The sequence below is a fragment of the Siphateles boraxobius genome, unplaced genomic scaffold (genome assembly GCF_051911475.1).
Source record: "Siphateles boraxobius isolate OS27281-9 unplaced genomic scaffold, OSU_SipBor_1 65, whole genome shotgun sequence".
NCBI classification, from domain to species: domain Eukaryota; kingdom Metazoa; phylum Chordata; class Actinopteri; order Cypriniformes; family Leuciscidae; genus Siphateles; species Siphateles boraxobius.
This window is the reverse complement of record NW_027509192.1, coordinates 13,902,299-13,925,371: the sequence shown is the minus strand read 5'-3', so window position 1 is coordinate 13,925,371 and position 23,073 is coordinate 13,902,299. Positions and strand designations below refer to the sequence as shown.

General features: G+C 39.3%; 1 protein-coding gene across 1 annotated transcript in view; it reads right to left on the bottom strand.

Annotated features, from left to right (window-relative positions):
* Positions 1-23,073, bottom strand: part of tln2b (talin 2b) — a 154,979-nt gene that overhangs the window by 85,215 nt on the left and 46,691 nt on the right. The window contains exons 2-3 of the mRNA XM_077211108.1: positions 1,171-1,344; positions 80-177 (exon numbers count right to left, since the gene is read on the bottom strand). Coding sequence (XP_077067223.1) covers positions 80-177; positions 1,171-1,306 — 234 coding nt within the window. The 5' untranslated portion in view covers positions 1,307-1,344. The remainder of the gene's footprint in view (positions 1-79; positions 178-1,170; positions 1,345-23,073) is intronic.

Here is a 23,073-nt window from a genome sequence, read left to right as displayed (position 1 = left end):
AAGCTTAAAATCAGAGTGGAAATAAAAACTTTTACAAAAGTCTGAAGAGAATGCAGATTAGTCTAATAACGTGATTTACCCCATTCCGCAGCATGTAGTAATCAAGGGTGCGCCCTGACTCCAACCAGATTCCTTTCCTGGGGTCATCATCGGACAGGAAGAGCCCGTAATCTGATGCTGCAATATTTTTTTTTACATAATTAAAACAATTCCTTGCCCCATGGAACTAGACACGTAATAAAAGTGATCCTCTTAGGTCTACAAATATGGTCATGATAAATATCCAACTCTTCATAAAACCACAAACCAATTTGTCAATTTCCAAAAGGAAACAATTGACATTTATAAGATTAATCCAATTCATTGCGGCCACGGCAGTCATATAACTGTAGCTGTGCGTATAATGAATGTACAATGAGTGACAGAGCTGTAGACTCATCCTGAAGTGATGACTTCTATTGAGCTGATAGCGCACACAAGCCCATTTTGCAAGCTCCCACGAGCAGAGAGCATTAATGTTTGAGTTTGTGGCGGTTTGATGACTTGAGTGTCGATGGAAAGAGAGAGAGAATGCACTTATCTATCCGACTCAGTCTGAAGCAGAACTGGTGATCAGCTGAGGTTGCACATAGCGTAACACTTTACCGCCCAAGTTTTGACATGATGGATAAAATAACAATCTGCTGATGTGAAGCAGCTGGTATAAACATTTAGCCTCAAATCCAAACTTCTGTCAAGCTCTGCCGATTTTTGTGAAATTTAGACTCACTATTAAGTAACTATTTTCTACGGATTTTGCCTAAATACTAATATAACTAATTACTACTTATTAATAGTTAGTAAGGTAGTTTAGGTATTATAGGGTAGGATTAAGGATCATGGCCTGTAGCATATGCTCATGTAGGAAAAGGCAATAATATGTGCTTTATACGTACTAACAAACAGCTAATATCCCAGTAATATATGCTAATAAGCAACTGGTTAATAGTGAGAATTGGATTCTAAATTAAAGTGTTACCTTATATTTTTCTTCCAATATTTTGAGCATTGCGAACAGTGAGCTTGTTGTGCCTTGTTCAGTATCTGCTGGCACATCTGCTTTCGTCTTCCAGCTCGTCCCATCTCTGGTCTGTGTTAACGTGCAAATTTACAGACTTTGTAATACCTCACCTTGTCCACTTTGGGCCTCTGGAACTCTCTCTCTGATAATCCGGCAGGCGTCGTAAACCGGAGTTGAGGGCTCAAACTGCATTGTCTTGACCACATTGCACTGTCGCACGCAAATCTTCAGCGACAGGGCCACCATCGTGACTGCTGCTCGAATGGGAGCACCCACTAGCACACCTGTAAAGAAATAAATCTGTCAATTTCTCTGAAACTATCAGCACCCACCTAGGGGTGGGCGATCTTCCCAAAATCATCAGATCGCCCACCCCTACACCCATTCATTCTTTGAGGTCCACACAACTACATCAAAACATGCTTTTATCTAGATTAACTGGAATATAAGTAAATGTGAATGCAAGTTTTTGCAATTCAGTTTAGCTCTAGCACTGATTAATGAAATATGCCTGCCACAGAAGATAAGAGAGGGAGATCAGAGCTTTGTGTAGGCTTACAATATGAGCTCCTTACTGTCAAGAGGCGTCTGTAATGTAGTTATTAGATTAGTAGAACAGCACTGCCCTTTAAATACTGAGCAGAGGAAAAGATTCTCCTGCCAACTGGGTGTTTAGCCTAAGCTCACTCAAACTCTACTAAATTTCACATCTATGAAATTTAATCTTTGCACAAGAGAAAAACCTTCAAGTTTTAAAAAAGTAGGAAAAGTGGTTACAGAGAGACTGAGACCAAGCAAGCATAACATTTGGGAATCATGGAAGTATGGTTGATTTGCTCCTACAGTGCAGTTCAAAGACGTCAATAGAGACCAGCAACAAGTCTAGAGATTAGACTCATAACCAACATCAGGCTCAGAGCAGAAATCAGATTTGCAACCGAGATCAGATTCAGAGCAGAGGTCTGACTTGCAACTGACAGGAGATTTGTACCAGAGATTTGATTCGTAACTCAGATCAGAATCGTATTAGAGATTTGACTCGCATCTAAGATCAGACTTGTAACTGAGATCAGATTTGTATAAGAGATTTGACTCATAAAAGAGATCAGACTCGCAATAGAGATCAGATTCATAACAGAGATTTGTCTTGTAACAGATCTGACTCAGAGCAGATATCAGATCTACAAGATATCAGATTCAAAGCAAAGATCGGACTTTTAACTGAGATCACATTTATAACAGAACAGATGATTCCTAACAGAGATCAAAACTGTTACTGAGATCAGAATCAGATTAGAGATTCGACTCATAACTGAGATCAGCTTTGTATAAGAGATTTGAATCGCAATAAATATCAGATTCATACCAGAGATTTGACTTGTAACAGATCAGTCTCAGATGAGAAACCAGATTCAGAGCAGTGATCAGACACGTAACTGAGATCAGATTAATGCCAGGGATGTGACTTGCAAAAGAGATTAGGATAATAATAAAGACCAGACTCGCAAGCAAGATCAAACATTATGATAGAATCAAATAAAACTAGATTGTACTGTAAATGTTAAGTAAATACTAAAAAGACCATCAAAGAGACCATTCTGAACAGTAATACAGCCAGGAATCTCAATCAGACAGTCCAGCTGAAGCGATTTAGAGTATAAAGTAAGATGTGTCTGATAGTATCTGAGCAGGGCCCGGATATACTTCAACAGAAGACAGAGAGGACTAATGTTTTTTTGATAATAGACTTGTGAACGGGGTCCACATTATCTTCTCACTCAGTGACCAAGCTTGCGTTCGCGCACACTCACTTAATAATAAGTAGGGAAAATAGCTCTGTATAGTCCTTTCATTCCAAGTAGGGCACACAGGGGACATGCAGAGGTTTTATGTACCAGATGAGAAGTCCCACTGAGACCACACACACATATACACTCGAGAACAGAATTAAAACTTGCCAAATGCTGCATGTGAGTAATAATTAGCTATTGTGAGGTCAATAAGTCTTTTAAAATATCATATAATTGGACCTTTCTATGAAATTAGAAAATAGTTAGTTCAGGTTGTAAAATGTCATATGGTGTAACTCGCCCAAAACTTAATGATATTTTATTTAGTTTTTAACTTTAACCTTGAATAAATCTATTTGAAATGATATTAAAAAACATATGAAACAAATAAGCCAAGTTGATTTTTCGTCTTTTTCATCTCATACATTATTGACCCTTGAGCTGAACTGTATGAACAATAGTCTGACTTTCCTGATGTATGGGTGTGCACAATGCAAATGACGGCAACAATTGCTCATATATGACACTGAGTCCGAGAGATGGGGAACAAGAAAGACTGTGAGAGGGCAAACAAAACAAGGTACCACCTGCCCCCTTAATCTCTCGTCTACAACTTTCAAGTAAATCCACACTGGGCACTCCCATTTCTCCTTCTAGCCCTGCGTGACACTGACAAACATTGCCAAATACCTCTCATTTCTTCCTGAACCTCCAGCCAGGCTCAAAGCATTCCACCTCTCACACTGCTCAACCCCTAAACAGCATGTGACTCTCTACATGCACTTATAATTGACTTCTGGGGGACACCGGAAAAGCAGGAATCACAACAGTAATATAAAAATTAACCAAAACTCTATGCACTTTTTCACACTTTTGAATGATTGTGATGGAACATTTAGGGAATGGATTTAAATTAGGTAAAATTGGTGCATTCAAGTCATGTTGGAAAGATCGAATTTCGAGTTCAGCGCACATGAATGGCACCACAAAGTCGTAAGTTGGAAAATATGGAAGTTGGGGAGAAACGTGTCAGAATACCAAAATACTTAAAGGTAAAAGAGTTAAAAACCTTGATGTATTTTTGTTTAGTTTGTTAAGAGATGGTACACTGCCATCTTTCTCTGACAAAAGTGACATGAAATTCCATCTCATAAATACAAACTTCCCAGTAGGAAATATCTAATTTCTATAAATATCTAGACTAAGTCGAACTAGAAGTGTAGATGTTTAGAACTTTAATAATAATAATAATAATAATAATAATAATAATAATAATAATAATAATCTGTAAAGAGATTTGATTTGCTGTCTGCATTGAAAAAGTAAAAGAAACCCAAACTCTTTCCTTAAACACCACCCCCTGGGATTGATTTAATCAGAGAGACTAAAAGGTGGTGCTGGGGTGGTGGAGGTTTGCCAGAAGAATTGTAAAAGGGATGAGGTAACCAGCTGTTTATATAACTTTAATACTACACTCGTTCCATCCACATCTTTAATTTGGAAATCTCTAGTTTTGACGTAACTTCTACTAGGACTGCAAAATGACAAATTCTATTTGCTGATAAATTTCCCTTCATATTAATTTAGATTTTATCTTTTCTATTCTAGTTTAGTCGCTTCAGTGAATTTACGAAAACGTATCTTGTCTGTGACCCTAGCAAAAAAGTTCAACAAGATCACCCAATTAACCAGTCCCGCCTCTGCAAAAGACATGAAATCTGACATGATGCTTTTCCGAGCATCATCTGCTTTTAACGTTGGACTTTAAAGTGCCTCTCAAGGGCATACTCCCTAAACAAAGCCAGAGCTTCTCCACAACAGTGGTCAAATTCATTTATGCTGTTGAATTTGCAAAAAACAACAACAAAAAAAACAAGAAGTTTCTGGATGTAGACAAAAAGATGCAAGAAAACATGCTTTGGGATGCAGTCGTAAAAACTGGCAATTCAATTGGGCCGAGGGAGAAGATGGGGCCATCTGGTAGGGATTGTGGTGTGGTGATTTGCAGTAATAACAAAAGCAAAGAGCAGAGCCCCAGAGGCCACTAGACCTGAATTCATTAAAAAGTGTGTGATTGGAAGGGGAGTGTACTCTGAGTTAGGGCTGTGCGAGTTATCAAAATCGTAATAAAATCGCGAAGTGAGCATGCGCAATTTCCAAACTGCAGAAAGCACGATTTTTCCGCCAAAGATTTATATCGTTAAGACATGTAAGGAGGCACAGAAACAGGAAAGGTGAATTCAAGACAGGATAAATAAATAAACATCCGTGGTTAGGGAATATATTTTGGATACAGGAGAGATGATGGATCATAGAGCCAAGTAGTTTTCAAGAATGTCAAACTATCGTTGCGGCAAAACGTTCACACAGAGTGCATTTTTGCGCTTGAAAACACAGATTTATTGATGCATTTTTAAAAAGTTTTTACCTTGAGTAGTGCATATATACGCAGTGGCATGCACGAGCTGCTGCAAAAGACGGAAGCACAATGGTTAAAGACATACATATAGGGCATGTTTACATAGAAATACAATGGGACATGCCGAACCAGGTGAATAAAAATTTATAAAAAAGGGAATTTGCGAACTGCCCAACATATAAAAAGGTTAAAAAACAAACAAAGAAATAGCCTACTCCAATCGTGTATAATTTATGCAAAGATATGGTGCACACAAATATAGACAGTAGGAAAAGTATATGTGTAAGGAAATACTGTTTCAAAACCGTGATTAAAATCTAGGCCTACATTTATTTTAAAACGCAATATTGATAAGAAAAAAAATGTATGAAAGAGTTTTTATTGTCCAAATTGCACAGCCCTACTCTGAGCTATCTGGTTCTTCGCACCTGAATAGGTATAGGATTGAGGTCCATGAGTTCATCATATTTTGCTTATCTAGACATTTGACCATCAGCATAAAGTTTAGTTTACACTGCAGCTTATTTTCAACATGACTGTGCCATATAGATTGCTTTAAATTACAATTTTTATGAATAACTTATACATTTTTTACAATTAATAAGTTTTTTTTTAAAGTGTTGTTTATATTGTTAGTTTACAGTAACATACACATTTTAATGTTAAGAAATGTATGTCAGTGGTTCTCAACCAGGGGAGTGGGACCCACTAGCGGGCCTAAAAAAACTTCCAAGATCAAGATGACATAAATTATTTAAAATAAGACAAAACAAGCATTAAAATAAGCTAATATTATATTAGATAATATCATTGTGGCGAGCAGGACGAGGCCGAGAGCCATGAGAGAACGGCGCATGGCCGGTGGCGTGAGTGATAATGAGCGACACCTGCGCGACGCACCGGTCTCGTATCTCTCACGGAGGAGCGGAAGCATAAAAGGAGGAGCGACAACAGTGGAGATCGAGAGAGGTCAGGCCTGGATCTTATTTGTGTTTTGTATGTGACAGCAGTCGTCTGTGAGGGGCTGCTCTTTACTTTCATTCTGTAATGAGAGAGCTAAGCCGCTCTCACGCACCCACCATGTTCTCACGCAGTGAAAAATACATCGCGGATCATAGAGGAGACTGACAATACGTTGACAGACAGGACAGACCAGGTTACTTTTCGGTTACTTTTGATATTAAACATATTAAACAAAGTCTCACCTTTCAAATTTGGTTATTTTTAAAAAGAAATTTAAACAATAAATACCGTTTTATGGCTCTTTAATGTGTCGTGACAGATCGCTGTAGAGCCTCAGTTAAAGCTGCTCGTGAACCGATCATCTCTTCCTTCTAGTTCATTTATAGCATCAAATAAACATGAATGAACATAAGAAGGAATGTTGTTTTAACCAAGTTCAAATCCTCCCATGTTAATCTACTAACTCTCCTGACTGCTTTGTCGGACAAAATGGCGGATGGCGAAGTATGATTGGTCAGATCACCTGTCAATCAAGCTCCCTGCGAAGGGTCAATTAATTCAGTTTTCTTAAGTGTTGTTCAGAAGTCCTTGTTGAAGCAGCCTGAGAACTTGTAAAAACTACTTTTTTTCCAGCAGTGTCAAAAACCTGTTCACCTCGACTCCAGGAAATTGAGCAAAGACAGTAAATAGCTGTGTCTCAATTCAGAAGTTGCAACCTTTGAAGGACGCAGACTTCAAAGGCCACGCCTTATAAATCCACAAAGGTCGAACTGAGTATTGTTAAATGGGATGGTCTAGCCTACGGATGATTGAGACAGCTGTTCACAACCTGTCTAAATATGGTCCATTTACGTACATAATAAAGAGAATAAACCATCAATAAAAACCCATCTTAGCAAGATATAAGCCAACATTTGAACTTTTTTCTGTTTTTTTTTGCATTTGTATTGTTAGATATTAAAGTAAGTTGAAACCCAATACTTTAAATGTGTGATTTGGCATTTTCTCTCGAAAAAATCCAGTCGTGACAGGTGCACAATGAATCTAGGCTGCAAAGGATTCACTTGTTCTATTCTTTGTCGGCCTTCAAATGCAGCCTTTAAAGGATGCAGCCTCTGAATGGGGATGCAGCTAATCAGATTTTAACTGCTAAAAGCCAGGTTGTGTCTGGCAAAATCAATCAGCTCTCGCCATTTTTGTGTACAATATGACTAGTCCATGGCTGGTCTGGGCATATGACATCTAAAGCCACAGTTCATCTAGAACCTTTCGGTGATGTCAGCCCGTACAAATTTGTCTTCTGTTAAGTCTAAACCATTCAATATGTGTTGCTATGTGCATTCTGTTTACGCACATGACTGACAGACATTACCATTTTTTAATTGTTAAGAACTTCCCTAATACGTTTAATGGCAGTATTGCCAGATGTTAAAATAGCCCTCCCTCTCTGAACATCTAAAAGCAATGAGTCACAAATTCTTACGCTAATGACCACACTATGTGCGAATGTGCGTCTATGTGCACTCCCAAACCATTTTCTCATGCCCCAGTTGGTATGAGAGTCAGGCCCCATAGAGAAATAATCTGGAAGCGTTTGTACTCGGAACCGGAGCAAGAATCCTGGACGGCTTTGGAAGATGGACCCAAGAACCTCCAGCTGTGATTTGTAAACATCACCAGCCAGCTGCTAGCAATGAGAGACTGTGATGGTTGGTTTAAACAAGGCCTATCTTTATGAGACTTACTTTTATTATAAACATTGGCTCCGCAACAAAGGAAGGGCGATATCAAAGGTAATATTGACGAAGGTTTAATAAATGGAGGGATTATCATAGGTCTTGTTCTTCTTTACATCATATTTTGGTCAAATGAAAACCCTCCATCCATTTAGGGTTGTCTGAGCTAACTTTAGTCTGGAAAGACAAACAGGATATTTTGAGGTAGATTGAGATATGGAGACATGAGGGCGATCTACTACAGCACACTCCCTCTCAAACACACAAACAAAAAAGAGCCCCGTATCACGGTGATCATCCACTTTACCTAGCTGCTCTGGTATGCACTAGACATAATGCTGCTTTTTAACCAATGACTTTCCACAGATCACACGTGAATTTCTGACCCAAAGTTTCATTATGAGCTCATGTCCAGTTAAATCTGATGAGGCATTCTTTAAGCATGTAAATAAATACTCTACGATTAAAGGGAAAGTTAATCCAAAAAAATTATGTCATTAACTCACCCTAATGTTGGTCAGTTTAAGAACTGTTTTTTACCGTTGAGAACATTGAGACATTTTCCAAAATATATTTTTTCTGTGAACAACAGAAGAAAGTAAGTCATACAGATACAGGTTTGGAATGATATATGTTTTAGTGAACTATTCCTTAGGTACCCCTTCTGCCCAACCTAAACACACAAAATAAATGAGACGATTGAGAAGAAACAGATTTTTCCCCTCACAGGAGAACTTATTTTTATCTCCTCAAACCCAATTCAACTTCTCACTCCCCGGCATTCAGATCACTGGGATCATCTGAAGAAACCGAACCAAAGCGGCTCATTATTGGACTGTATCCCTGTAATTTCCTGCTCCATCTCTCTTCGCTTATTTTTTCACCTGCTGTCTTGGTTCACGTAACTTTTATCGATCTAGACATATCAGTACACGCTTGTGATTTGTTTCATGTTGTAGCCTTTTTTTCCCTCCACTTCTATTGAAAGTTATTGGAAAGAAATAGCAAGAAAATGATTGGAAGAAATGTACCTTGGATTCGTGGAAGCCATAATCAAACTTACAGCAGACACCAGCAATCATAGTTTAACATTTCAGATACTATAATTTCATAGAAATTTAAGGGCTGGGTTATATAGACCTGGGCCAGTAAGCAACCACCCATAACACCCTAGCAACAACCAATCAATCCCCTAGTAACTGCCTTGAAATACCACCCTAAACATTCAAGCAAATGCCTAGCAACATGGTAACCACCACCTATAATACCCTCACAACTGCTTAGCGAAGGCCCTAGAAAACACCCAAGCAAACTGCGTAAAAAACACCAATCACATCTTAGCAACTGCCTAAAAACACCCTAGCAACCACCCATAAAACTTCAGTAACCCCCCGCAGCCACGTACAGTAGCAACTCCTTAGCAAATCCAGAACACTCTAGTAATGGACTGTCATGCTAAAACACTCCAGTAAACGAATAGCAATATCTTACTGAATTCATTGGACACTACCACTGTTTAGCATTCTTATGGTAAGCGATTACTGATGTTAACAGTGCATTTAGATCCACGCCACAGCCACCCACAACGCCAAACTGCAAGTGAGATTGTTAATATGGATGTCATCAGAGTCATAAGACTGGGAGTAATTGAAAAAAACATAAATCAGATAGATTTAAAAACAGCTTGCCTCTCCATACACACATTAATCACCCTTCATAAATGCAGGAGCCATAAAGAAGCTTGTCTGATTTATCCTGTACCCCAGAATCATTGCCATTGCTTCATTTGCGATTCCTGTACTGTGGGTTGCTGCAGGAACGGAAGGGAGTCCAATCTATCTTAAGGGTGCATGTTTTGTATGCATTAAGCATGAGATTTAAGTGCATTGTGAGTAGAGCAGAAATATGAGACAGGATGAACCACATGCACACAATACTCTGCCTTCCAGGGACTGGAAAACAAAGAGCTTCTTTTGTGGATCGATATTATAAAGGCATCTGTATAGGATTCCTGTTCATAATCTATAAAGCAAAAAAAAAATAAAAAATTTGCAAAAATTTGGTGATCATTTGATCATCCTTGTCCAACAATGAGTAGAATGACTTGTGAATGAGTACCATCATATAATATCTTCACAAGTGTATCATGCTTAATGCAGTTTACCCTAGTAGGACATTGCTGGTATAGGAACAACATACTGTAAGAAATTACAGGCTGACTTCCCACTCAACTGTATTTAGAATAACAGCATCACCCCAAAATGTATCGCAGCGATGGACAACTTTCCAAAAAAATCACTATTGCCATTTGGATAAGGTTCATCAATTTACAATACTGTGAGAACGGGAGCAGGGCATCAATAACCATCTCGGACGGTGTAAAGCAGGAGCTTTATTACCAAAGAAACCACAATTTTTGAATTTCTTAATTTACACCAAGAACTTTGTGTGTGGTAAACACATTTAAAAACTGCATTTGTTTTGACTCAAGTGTGGGTCTTTAGTCTAGCTTGGGTCTTCACTGCTATGCTGCAATAAAGATTTAAGCATCTTCACACCATTTTTCCCCCTCACTATGACTAGCCATTCTTATCAACCTACCATTTCCGTCCAACCTACAGCTAAAATCAAAGAGCAATGGTAGGTTGATATTGAGGTTAAGTGATATCATTGATAGGATTACTTGGATAGGATTGATAGAGTCCATGTCCAACTTGGCTACAATACATTAACCCTAACCTTAATATTTTTAACACAAAAAATAACCAACTTCACCATCAATAAACAGCCAGACTTCTTGCCTGGTAACTCTAATCTTTCAGTAGTAGAAGAGGAAGGTTAGTCAGGTTATTTTAAGATATTTTGGCACATCTGGCCCCTCCCTACAACACTGAGTCCTTAAGGACTTCTACAGATGTACCAAATTAATACACGCTCCAGCTAAACCAGGACAGAGTGGCAAATCCTGATGATCCCAAACACGATTGCTTGTTTGATCATTCAGTCAGGCTTTTTGATCAAACAAACACATTTATTTGGTTTTGAAGCCATTCATTTGTATGGAAAGGACGTATGGGTAGATAGAGTGGAAAATCCCTGCTCTAGTTCTGAATGCAAATGACAATGTCACGTTGACCCGGAGACGAAGATAACTGTCAAATCTTTTCAAGATATTGGCTTCTTAGTTACATCAGAGTGCACTGGGACCCTGAGAGGATTTTTCGGTCGTCTGATAAAACGGCAGACACCGTTGTGCTGTAATTGGGTCAACCGTATTTTAAGAGAGGTTGGCGGCCTTGTCGGAGGAGGGGGCTCAAAGAATATCGCAGAAGAAGCACATGAAGTGGGCACAAGATGAGATTCTCATTAAATTGACTCTCTGCGTTGTCGTGCTGCCTATCAGCAAATTGTCTCAGATCACTTCACAACCTGGCTGGAAATACACGGTCACACTAGTCTGAGGTGATCAATAAACATGGCAGCTGATTGTAAGTGTTGCCACCATTTTAGCCAAGGTGCCCTTAACAGGTTGACCTACTTTGATGAAAAATAGGAGTGTTTTGAATGCTGGTGGGCTGGTATCACAATAATGCTTCTTAGCTAGTTGAAACGGCAAGACTTCATTGGTGAACAAGCTTCCCCATAAAGGGCGTAGCTCGCACCCACTGCAGCTCCGGTGGAACAAATAATTTCTCAATCTCCGTGAGTAAACTAAATCCGTCATGATTATACACTTCACAGTGGCTCTCACATTATAAGACGTGGCAGACAACAAGTTGTCCAGTGCGGTTCCGTTCATTCAGCGCGGGTTTGTCGAGAATGCAGTTGTGAGTCCTGAAAATGTGCAGGTGTCAGTTTGGTTATAGAACGGGGTTGTCACGCTTGTTAAAAACAAAATTCTACCATACTAACCTTTAGCATATGTTCTAGAGTTTTGTTTTGTGTAAAACATGACAGGGCATTAGGGATGAACATAAACAGTGCATAATCGACTTAATCGATTACATTAAAGCATCATTCCAGCTCAACTAGACAGCATCACTGCTCAGCTGGTAACAACTAAATTAGCACAAAACCAACTGTGACCATGATGGAAATGCAGGGAAGATGGTCTACCAGGTCTATGCACCACCTGTTTAAGGTCAATCATCCAAACCAGCTTGGACCAACTTTTTCCATTAATTATCATAAATCGTGAAACTTGAACTATCTATAAAATGTAATATTGTTGCTGTAATAGGCAGGGATGTGCCAAACATGCTTAAACTAAAGAACTACTGATCTTAACTGTACTCCCCATATAATTATGCTGGTTTCAGGTTTACCTGATCCTAATCAGATGTGCAAGTCATTTGCACAAAGGGCATTCTTAAGTTCATAAAGAGGTTACATACCACAAAATGTGTCTCTCTAAATGCACTCTCTTAGAGTGCATTTAGGACCTCCGCAAAGGACGGTCCTAAGCCCGGCTGCAAAAGGAGGAAGGTGGTCGCCCTGCCGAGGTGGCCAGAACTGGGAAACCAGGGAAACTAGGCACGAAACCGATGGACAACCACGAATCAAATTCTACGTTGAGTGCTACCGCATCCAGGGCAGCCGATGCGCCAGCATTGGGGAATCAGGATGCTGGTGAGAAATATGCTACTGGCCGAAGAAATCAAAGAAAGATCGTCACGCCGAAAATGGAAATTCGATTCGCTGCATGGAACGTACGAACCGGTCACCACATTGGGCAAAAACAAATCATTGCCAAGGAGCTGCTGAGCTGCAAAATTGATATCGCAGCACTATCGGAAGTACGGCTCGTTGGATCAGGGCAGATGGTCGTTGAACCGCCATCTATCGACGACCAGATGACATTATACTACTCTGGTGGGGACAAACGAGAGGCGGGAGTCGGATTCATGGTTACCCGCTGCGCAGTCGGAAGTGTCGTCTCGTTCCAGCCGATCTCTGATCGACTCGCGGTCCTTCCCATTGATGGCACCATCAAAACCCACCTTGTCGCCGTCTATGCACCGACCGAGACAAACCCGGACCAGACCAAAAACGATTTCTACAACCAACTGCCCCTTACGTTGGACTCGATTCCGCAGACCGAACTTATCATATTGGCTGGAGATTTCAACGCCCATATTGGCATTGATCGATCTGGTTGGGAGAACACAATGGATCGTTTTGTACACGGTGTGATCAAGGATAATGGTCTGCGCCTTTTGTCCTTAGCCAGCGCCAACAGCTACATCATTGGGAATAGCCACTTCCAACATCCAAAGAAACACCAACTTATGTGGCGAAATCCAACTGGCAGCGACTCAGCGATGTTGGATTACATCCTGATCAACTCTCGTTTCCGATCATCACTCAAGGACGTCCGTTCGATGCGCGGCCCAGACAGTGGATCAGATCACTACCTTGTGCGCGCTGTGATCAAGCTTCGACTACACAGAACCAAATGCAAATCTCGTCCATCAGCCAAGCTAGACTGGAAATGTTTGTTGGATCCCGTTCGCAAGACAAAATTCCAAATAGCACTATCCAACCGTTTCGCAGCATTGGCTCCATCCGAAAAGCCGAGGGCACCTTTGTGCGATCATCGACGGAGCGTCTACAACATTGGAGGGAGTTCTTCGAAACATTGTACAATCACGACCCACCACAAGGACCCCCGGTGGAGCAGCCACAAATCGAGCCATCAGAGGCCGAACCGACACTCGTAGAGGTAAAGGCGGCCACCCGGGCTTTGAAAAATGGCAAAGCGCCTGGTGTGGATGTGATCACCACAGAAGCGATCAAGGCTGGTGGCGACGTTCTTCGCCAGCGAGTACACCTTCTCCTGCAAAACATCTGGCGTACGGAGAAAATACCAACGACATGGAAGAAGGCCATCATCGTCCCGATCTTCGAGCACATCTCACCGAAAGTCATCAAGCTCCTGCATGGCTCATCAGTAACGGATCTTATGTTCGCCGACGACAGTGGCGTGCTGGCCGAGGACGATGCCGAAGCCACGGACATTCTCTACGAGACCGCCTGCGTTGCCCAATCATATGGTTTGAAAATTAACGTTGACAAAACGAAGGTACTGACAATAGATGGATCACCGGCCAACGTCCACCTTGACGGCATCCAGATTGAGCAAGTTCAGAAGTTCAAATACCTAGGGTTACTGATTGAAGAGAAGAAAGTTACGGCTACGGCGGAGATCCACAGTCAAATTGGTCAAGCAAACGCAGCATTCGCCTCGCTAGAGTGGTGTGTGGAAGCGAACCAATATTTCCATTCCTACCAAAATTCGCCTATTCCGGACGCTACTCCTGCCGATTCTACTCTACGGATCCGAAACGTGGACGGTGCTGAAGGCGGACCTCAACAAACTCGAAGCTTTCCAAATGCGATGCCTGCGCTAGATCTTGTGAGTATCACTTCGAGTTCGCCTTCGAAATGAGGACATCCGGCGCAGATGCCAGCAACCATTGATCGAGGAACAAATCCAAAGACGACGACTGCGATGGTTTGGCCATGTTTGCAGAATGAGTGGGAGCCGACTACCACACCAACTCCTCTGGCGTAACCGACCCTCCCAGTGGAGAATCCAGCGAACGGCATCAAAGAAAACGTGGCTCAAACAGGTTGAGGAGGACATCAGAAATCGCAGATTAAATATCGACGACGCTAGAACGACCGCCTTGGATCGTCCCGCATGGAAACGCCTCGTGAATGAGATTCGAGAACCATTGGCACCCACAGCAGCGTACTGGCTTAGGAGCCAATCCAGACCAAGCGCCAGCTAGGGATCAAAGAAGAAGAAAGAAATGCATCTGGTTGTCTAATTGCAGCACCACTGCTACTGTATAAGTATCTAAAAATATATTTTAAATATCTAGATAAGTAAAGAAAAAAAAAGTCTAGATAGGCTAGTCAGCTTCACTATTGTATCGGAAACTGCCATTTCCAGAGTAAGGCATACTAGTTTACAGTGCTGTTGCTAAAAGTGCTAATTAAAGCTGAATATCAAAGAAAGCAAGAGTGAGAGAAAAAAAGAGGAAAAGATTATTAGAGAGTGTTAATGGCATTGCTGTTAAAAAGAACCACACTGAGTTGAGCAGATATATAACTGATAAACTACTGCCATGCTAGCTGACAGATATTATGCATCCTTGTCTCTGGGAAAAAGCAAAAAAGAGGCTCTTCAGACACTAAAAATACCCCACAATGTAGAACATCCACCATCATCTCTCTCTCTCTCTCTCTCTCTCTCTCTCTCTCTCTCTCTCTCTCTCTCTCTCTCTCTCTCTCTCTCTCTCTCTCTTTTCCAACTCCAACCGAAATTCGCTCTCAACCATATGGCAATTTGGCCTTTTTAAACTCATTGGATCTCACAAACTAATCTAATGTGTTAATATCATGTCTTCAACATTTTTCGGAGCTCTTCTCATCTGCAGAGGTTCTTGTGTGATTTAGTCTGTTTTATGTTGATTCCTTATGATCAAGTTGAAAGTCTACAGACATGATTTTCCTAACAAGCACGGGGGCAGAGTAACAAACAGTCAGGCGGGGTTGGAAAAGAAAACCCAAATACAGATGCTCACATTGAAGCAGCACAAACAGAAGCGCGCACACACACACACACACACACACACACACACACACACACACACACACACACACACACACACACACACACACACACACACACACACACACACACACACACACACACACACACACACACACACACACACACACACGTTTATCATTTAGCAGACACTTTTATCACTGAATTATAGGTCTCTACGAGCACACGGTCTCATTGTTCTTGCATAAAGAGTCATCATTTACAACATCAAAGGTCGATGACATCCAAAACAACATTGGACACAATAAACTTTCATTGTATGGACAAAAAACCCCCCCAAAACATTGTATATATTTTTCAAAATATGAATGCATCACATACAATATCTATCTGTCAAAACAGTAAGATTATGTTTTAATTTATTTGTGCACAACCAGCTTGTCCACTTTGCAGCACTTTTTTAAATGACAATTATGCCAAAAGCAACTTCCTGCCCTTCAAAGTAAAACTTCCAGTTAATTAGCGTTAGGTTGTGATCCCAGGACATATTGTGGGAGAAGACTGAGTGAGAGCCCATGAGTGGATTAATTTAGAATAATAATACATAATACATTCAGAATCCCTCCTTATCTTATATCAGAGACAGGAACGAGAATCAGAGTGAATGAGTGTGAGAGAGGAAGAGAATATCTCATCTCCACCCTAACAGCTGCATATACTCATACACCCACCCACCCGCTTGGGTTGCCATGGCCACAGTGTCTGTAGTGCTAAACCACACCTCACATGGTAGGAGTCCTACTTAAAAAAAAGCACACAAAAAAACCCATCAACTCCCCAATAGTATTCTCTCCATTACAATTCACTCCCTTACAGTCTGGATTCAGTAGTCAAACTGCTCTCTATGGTTTAGAAGTACATAAAAAGCAATTCTGATTCAGTGGCTACAAAAAATAACCATTAACCAACATTTCTCTGATGTTTCCATTGTGAGACTGGGATGGCTATGTGTTGTTTACTTAATTGGTAATAATCGTTACTTAACTGCCGTTAATTCTTGACAAACAGTGTATACTATGAAGAATGCTTATTTTTGTGAGTTCCAAAAATAAAGGTGTTTTTGTACAATGGTGAGCCTTATCTACTGGATGCTGTGGTGGGTGACTGGTCTCAGACCTGTCTGTGAATACAAAGAGAATTGAGGGATTGGATATGATCGCTTCTGCTCATTGGATGACAATGTACCTAAAGCAGGGGTTCCCAAACTTTTGTCAGGCTGAACAACTTAGATGTAAAATATGTACTTGAAGTACCCCCTGAGATTAATAAAGTTAAAATGTTCATATTTAACAACACATTCACTTGTTCACAGTTCTCTGGTGTCAGTTGATGGGCAGATGACGTGCAAGTAAACATATAATATTTAATCTTTTTAAGTGTTTATTTAAAAGAGAAAATATTTATATATAGGGCTACACGTGGCTGAAAAAAAATTATATTGAGATTATTTTGTGATATTTTGCAATTTGAACTGCGATATGGTAAACAGTGCAACAGACAAAATACTAGGGGTGTAACGGTTCAGATTTCTCACGGTTCAGTTTTTATCACAGTTTTAGTGTAACAGTTTCTGTACGGTCCAGTATGTGCTATGTTCAGGGGGAAAAACTGTGTGCCAAACCGTGGGTAGAGAACGGTTCAGTTCGATTTTTTACAGAGAACCGTGACACCCCTACTAAATACCCCTACATTGATTTTATAATCGCACAAAGCTATATCACAATTTCAGTTTTATTTTGTTATTAATTGTTTTAATCCATTTATTTTGATGTTACATTTGATTCAATTGATTATTGGCTCTTCATTAACTCTGATAATTATTTAGAATCCAGAGGTTTTGGAAACATCATTTATTGATTTGAGGCAAAATTACTCAACTAATTTTCAACTTTTTTTTATTTTTTAGATTGAATCCGCCCAAACTGAGGATTTGTGGTGAAGGAGACAGTCAGACCTCCACTCTCAGTGGTGGAGAACTGCAGCGAAATTTTGTGATGTGGAGTGGGCAGCTGGCATTATCAATTAACCTCACAGGAAGCTTTTCTACAACTGAAGACTTCTCGTCAGGCCGCTGTCGGAGGGAATGTCAGTCAGCGGGAAGATGGAGAGAGGAGGGGTAGCAGGTTTGCTGATCTCCAGTAACCTTCCAGCGGCTCCCTCAAGAGCGAAACATAAAAACACACTGCCAGGAATGTAATCAAATCAGGCAGAAACACTGGCCTGTTGTTCCAAGCTATTTCTGACCTCTCTTTTTCAAACTCTCACTCATGAAGAAAAAAAACAACAAAAGACTCAATTGCCAACACTCCGCCCTTCTCTTTCCCTCCCTTGCTCACTCCTTCCCCTCTAGACCTGACCGTTTAGATACACTATCACAAACGTAAACGTGCCAGAGACCGTAAAGTAACTGCGAATGTCAATGGAAAGCAAGTGTACAGTGACAGTATTAAAGTGAAAGCTTGTTGAGAGTGGGCAACCTCTTATACACAGGCAGAAAACTTGTGCTGAAGTGCATAGTATAGCCTAATCTTACGTAGCCAGATTTTTGACTATCACCATAAGTTCTGGTTCATTTACTCAAGCATATTCTAGCAAATAACCACCCTCTTAGACATGACAGTTGTGTCTGACCTCAATGGGAAAGTATAAAAATTCAAGTTTTTTTTCCAGTTGTGGCGACGTAATGAGTCGGCAACTGTATGAATGATTTGAATAGCTACAACAATGTTTCATGTTTTAAAAATTCAGGAAAAAGATAACTCAAATACCTCAAAACTCTATCAAATCTCAAGTACCTTGAAAACAAAACCTCATAAAAAAAAGAAAAATCAAATGCCTCAAAAACCTCCGCAAAAGATAACTCAAATACCTAAAAAATATCAGCAAACAAACCAAGTATCTCAAAAACCTAATAAAAATAACTCAAATACCTCAGCAAATAAAACTAAAATACCTCAAAAACCACAACAAACGAAACTCAGATAAAGAAATGCACCGATTGCAATTTTTTGGGCCGATTCAGATGTTCGTTTTTTTGTGACCTGCCGATACCGATTTTCTTCAAGGCAAAAGTTCATTTTCATAAAAAATAACAATTAAAAAGTCAGTAATAAAATAAGAACAAATAAACAAATGAATGCAATATAATAAAGAGAGATATGAAATAAACATGGCTATAAGTTTTTCAGGTGGATCTAACAGTATACTCATGTAAGAAATACTTCAGAGATTAATGCTTACAATTAAAGTTACAAAAGTTATTTAGTCAAGAGCAGAGAGTGATTTTTTTTGTCTCTTGTTCTTTGATTAATATTAATGACAGAAAGCAGCAGGAATAATCAACTATTTTGACATAAATATTGTGTGTATTTGACCGTTTAAGCGCAGTTAGCCATTCATTTTGGTACTTGCGACTCACAATCTGTTTGTGAGGCGGCCTAAAGTTTGTGCGCGCCACTAATATAGATCAGTGGTGCGCGCGCTTTTGGTGTGATCGTGAAACTTGCGGGAATTAGTAAAATTATGCGCAATAGAAACACTATTCAACTGGAGTGAACAAGACGAGTGTGGGTGAGAGGAGCCGGATGTGTGTCACTTCGCTGAGGTAGAGAAGAGAGAGAAAGCGCAGCTGACATTATTATTGCCATGCGCCGCTGGCAACAAAATGGACCAGCTCAGAATCGGAAAGACGTAAGACTGACCGGCCGGTCACCGGTCTGGGCCAATCATGCGAAAAATTGTCCCATTCCGTTCCCTGGACTGTCGATCGGTGCATCTCTACTCAAATATCTCAAAAACCTCAGCAAACAAAACTCAAATACCTCATAAAAATGACTCAATACCTCAAAACCTTCCAAACAAAATGTAAATAGCCTACCTCAAAAACCTAAGCAAACAAACAAACAAACTCAAAATCTGGTGTAGAAACTCTAACCCTTTAAAAATAACTGTGGAGTATTTTAAAGGCATAAAAATATTCTAAACACAGAGTTTACATGGCACATGTCTTTCAAACGAAACTCATAGATTTGATGCCAATTATGTGGCAAATTCACTGATTATTCATCCCGAAAGTGCACATTGTATCCCGTTGGTCAACATATTAAGGAGTTTAAGGGTCAAATGTTCAATAGAATATAACTTAGAATACAACTCTGTGATTTATGAGGCATGGGAATTGGTATTTTCACACATATTAAATGTAAAAGGGATTTATGTTTTATTAGGGCAGAACACTGTTTTGACCCAACCACAGGTGGTGGTTTAGAGTTAACAGTAGAACTAAACATTTTCAACTGTTCATATACATGTGTTTAAAAAAGACACTAAGAATGTTACATCTCTCGTTTCACTGTAACAGTTTCCAGGATATTACAAGTTTATCACAGGCCTCTGATCAGTTTAGATAGAAAGAGATAATAAAATGACAGCAGAACATGAGCTGACTAAAGCGAGTCAGCTAGCCTAGCCTCTAACCCATTAGCAGCGAGTCGCACGCGAGCGGCCCTGTGCAACATAAATCCCACGCTGCTTGCCAAGGACAGTAAATCACAACACTGCAATCTCCCAACCAGCGAACCAGGGTCAGTGACAGATAAGAGTGTCCATGATTTAGAAAACAAAAAAAGCTTTTCACATTTTAATCATTTATTTTAAGTTTATATATATATACAGTATATATATATATATATATATATATATATATATATATATAAACAGATCCTTTCTGGATCTCGAATCAGGTTGGCTGAGGGCCTTTTCCAGCCTTGCGATATTCCCCCAGTATCAGTACTGGAACCGTTTCACCGTTTGTATCACTCCACTTGCAACATTTCTCACAAAGAGTGTCATGGCAGACGTGAAGTTAAACCATGTCATATTACAATCTAAAATAAAATTGTCATAAAATTATCAAATTATCTGAAATTATTTGAAAGAGTTATTGACACTGACACAGTTCACAAAACATAATTTGGTAAAAAAATATAAAACAGTAGAAGTTTTATTTTATGCCCCTCACCCAAAGATTTTAAATAATTTCAGTCAGCACAGAACAGCTGTACTCAAGTTACTGCATGTGTGAATTGAATTGAATTGCATTTATTAAGTATTTTTTAATAAATAACTGTATTCAAAAAGAATCTTCACATCATTGACCCACCATCCACCTGGGTAATGGACAGAGAGAGAGAGAGAGAGAGAGAGAGAGAGAGAGAGAGAGAGAGAGAGAGAGAGAGAGAGAGAGAGAACTGGGTCGACATCCCCTGCTGATTGTAATGTCAAGGACATTTTTTTGTCAGTCAGCGATCAAGACTGACAATGACTGACGTAATGGAGTAGGTCTTGAAAGCGAAGAACGAGAGATGTTTGGAAACATGATCGTGGTTAAACAAGATGAACAGCGAGAGGGACGCTTTGAGATTGCGTCAACCCGCTCAAGCGAGAAGTTTATGTAAGGTAGCATTAAAAAATGGTGTGGCTCAATGGATCTGACAGGTTTAGATAAACTAGATTGTGTATACCAAGGTTTCAATCGTATAAGTCCGAATGGGAGGAAAGAAACAGCTTGTGGGAGCCAGAGAGTGAGTGTATCGTCTACACCGTGACGTTCTGTATTGCATGGCTCTGGGAAAGAAAAATATAGACAGTGTTATTGATCAAAGCCAGGAGAGTGGGACGTGACTGCGGTTACATGTTGCTGGATGTACATTTGCACCCGACGGCCACTGTTGCCATGACAGCACCCCTACCTGTCTACATACACAAAGCTTGTTGAGCGCAAGTGTGTTAACTTTATCTCAAAGGTCGTCTCAAGTGTTTCACACCATATCATAACCTATACACACTCACAAACTCAGATTCCAACTATTTTGTCTTACTTTTCACTCAGAGACTAAAACATAAACTTGTGACTTTACCATGCTTTAAATCTGCGACAAATATTGTATATTGTAGCACAAAGATTATCCCATTTATTATCCTATATATAATTAATATAAGATAATATAATATTATATATAAAAAATAATAATAAATTGAAAAGATTATTCCAAACTAACTAATACAGCACACACTTGTTCTGTAAAGCAATGTAAAATAATGTGACGTAACGTAACATCATTTTATATTTAAACTTATATATATTTACACTTTCACTTTTTTACTTTCAAATAGATAATAATAAATTAAAATAAATAATAAATTGAAGAGATGATTCCAAACTAACATAGCATACACTTGTTCTGTAATGTAATGTAACGCAACAGAAATAATGTGATGTAACGTGACGCAACATACCATTATATTATATTTAAATAAATAATAATAAATTAAAATAAATGATAAATTAAAAAAATTATTCCAAACTAACACATACTTGTAAGATCTGTAATGTAAGGTAAAGTAACTTGATGTAAGGGACATAATGTGACGCAACACAACGTTATATTCTTTTTAAATAAATAATAAATTAAAATAAATAATACATTAAAAAGATTATTTCAAAATAACAGAGAACACACTTGTTCTGTAATGTGATGGACCTAATGTGACGTAACACAACATTATATTTAAATAAATAATAATAAATTAAAATACATAATACATTGAAAAGATTATTCCAAAGATAGCACACACACTTGTTCTGTAATGTAAGGCAATGTGACATAACATAACATTATATTATATTTAAATAAATAATAAATACATTTAAAAGATTATTCCAGACTAACAAAGCACAAACTTGTTCAACATTTGTCAGAGCATCTGAGATAGAGAATACTGATAAAATGTTGTAATACTTTGACTGATATTTTGCAAGCGTCCAAAAAAAGTCTTTTTTTGTAGTGTACACTTGGCTTAACTAACACTTCTCGGTCCACTTGAGGTGTTCTCTGCACTAGCCTCCCTGCAGAGAGCTGGTGAGGAGGTGGAATGAGTCTGATCGCATGAGACTGCTTGTAAAAAATTGAAAGAGCAAAGAGAGAAAGCCATCTGTCAGCTAGTGCCACTGAAGATGGCCGGACCTGATGGGGAGATGCTTCTCTCTCTTTCTTTATGTTTTCACTGCAGATCGAGAGAAGCAAATTCTCATAGACACCTGGACATGAAAAAAGTTGCAATTGAGCATGCAAAATAAAATGTGTTCTCACTTTCAACTGCTTTATTTCCAGCAAATATAATAACAAATAACATGTCTAAAATTGTCTATTAACAAAGAAATTTAACAACTGAGACATAAACTGAACAAGTTTCACAGACATTTACCAAACATAAAATCCCCAAAGCGGAGGTCGATATCAAAAGTAGCTGTTCGTAGCATTGTTTTAATGTCTTACGTTAGGGTTGAGAGACCAAAGTCTTATATCATGATACGAGTAACTGTATTTCACGATAACGATATGCATCACGAATTACATTCGACAAAGTGATTAAATGTACAAAAAAAGTACTATTACTGTTGGCTT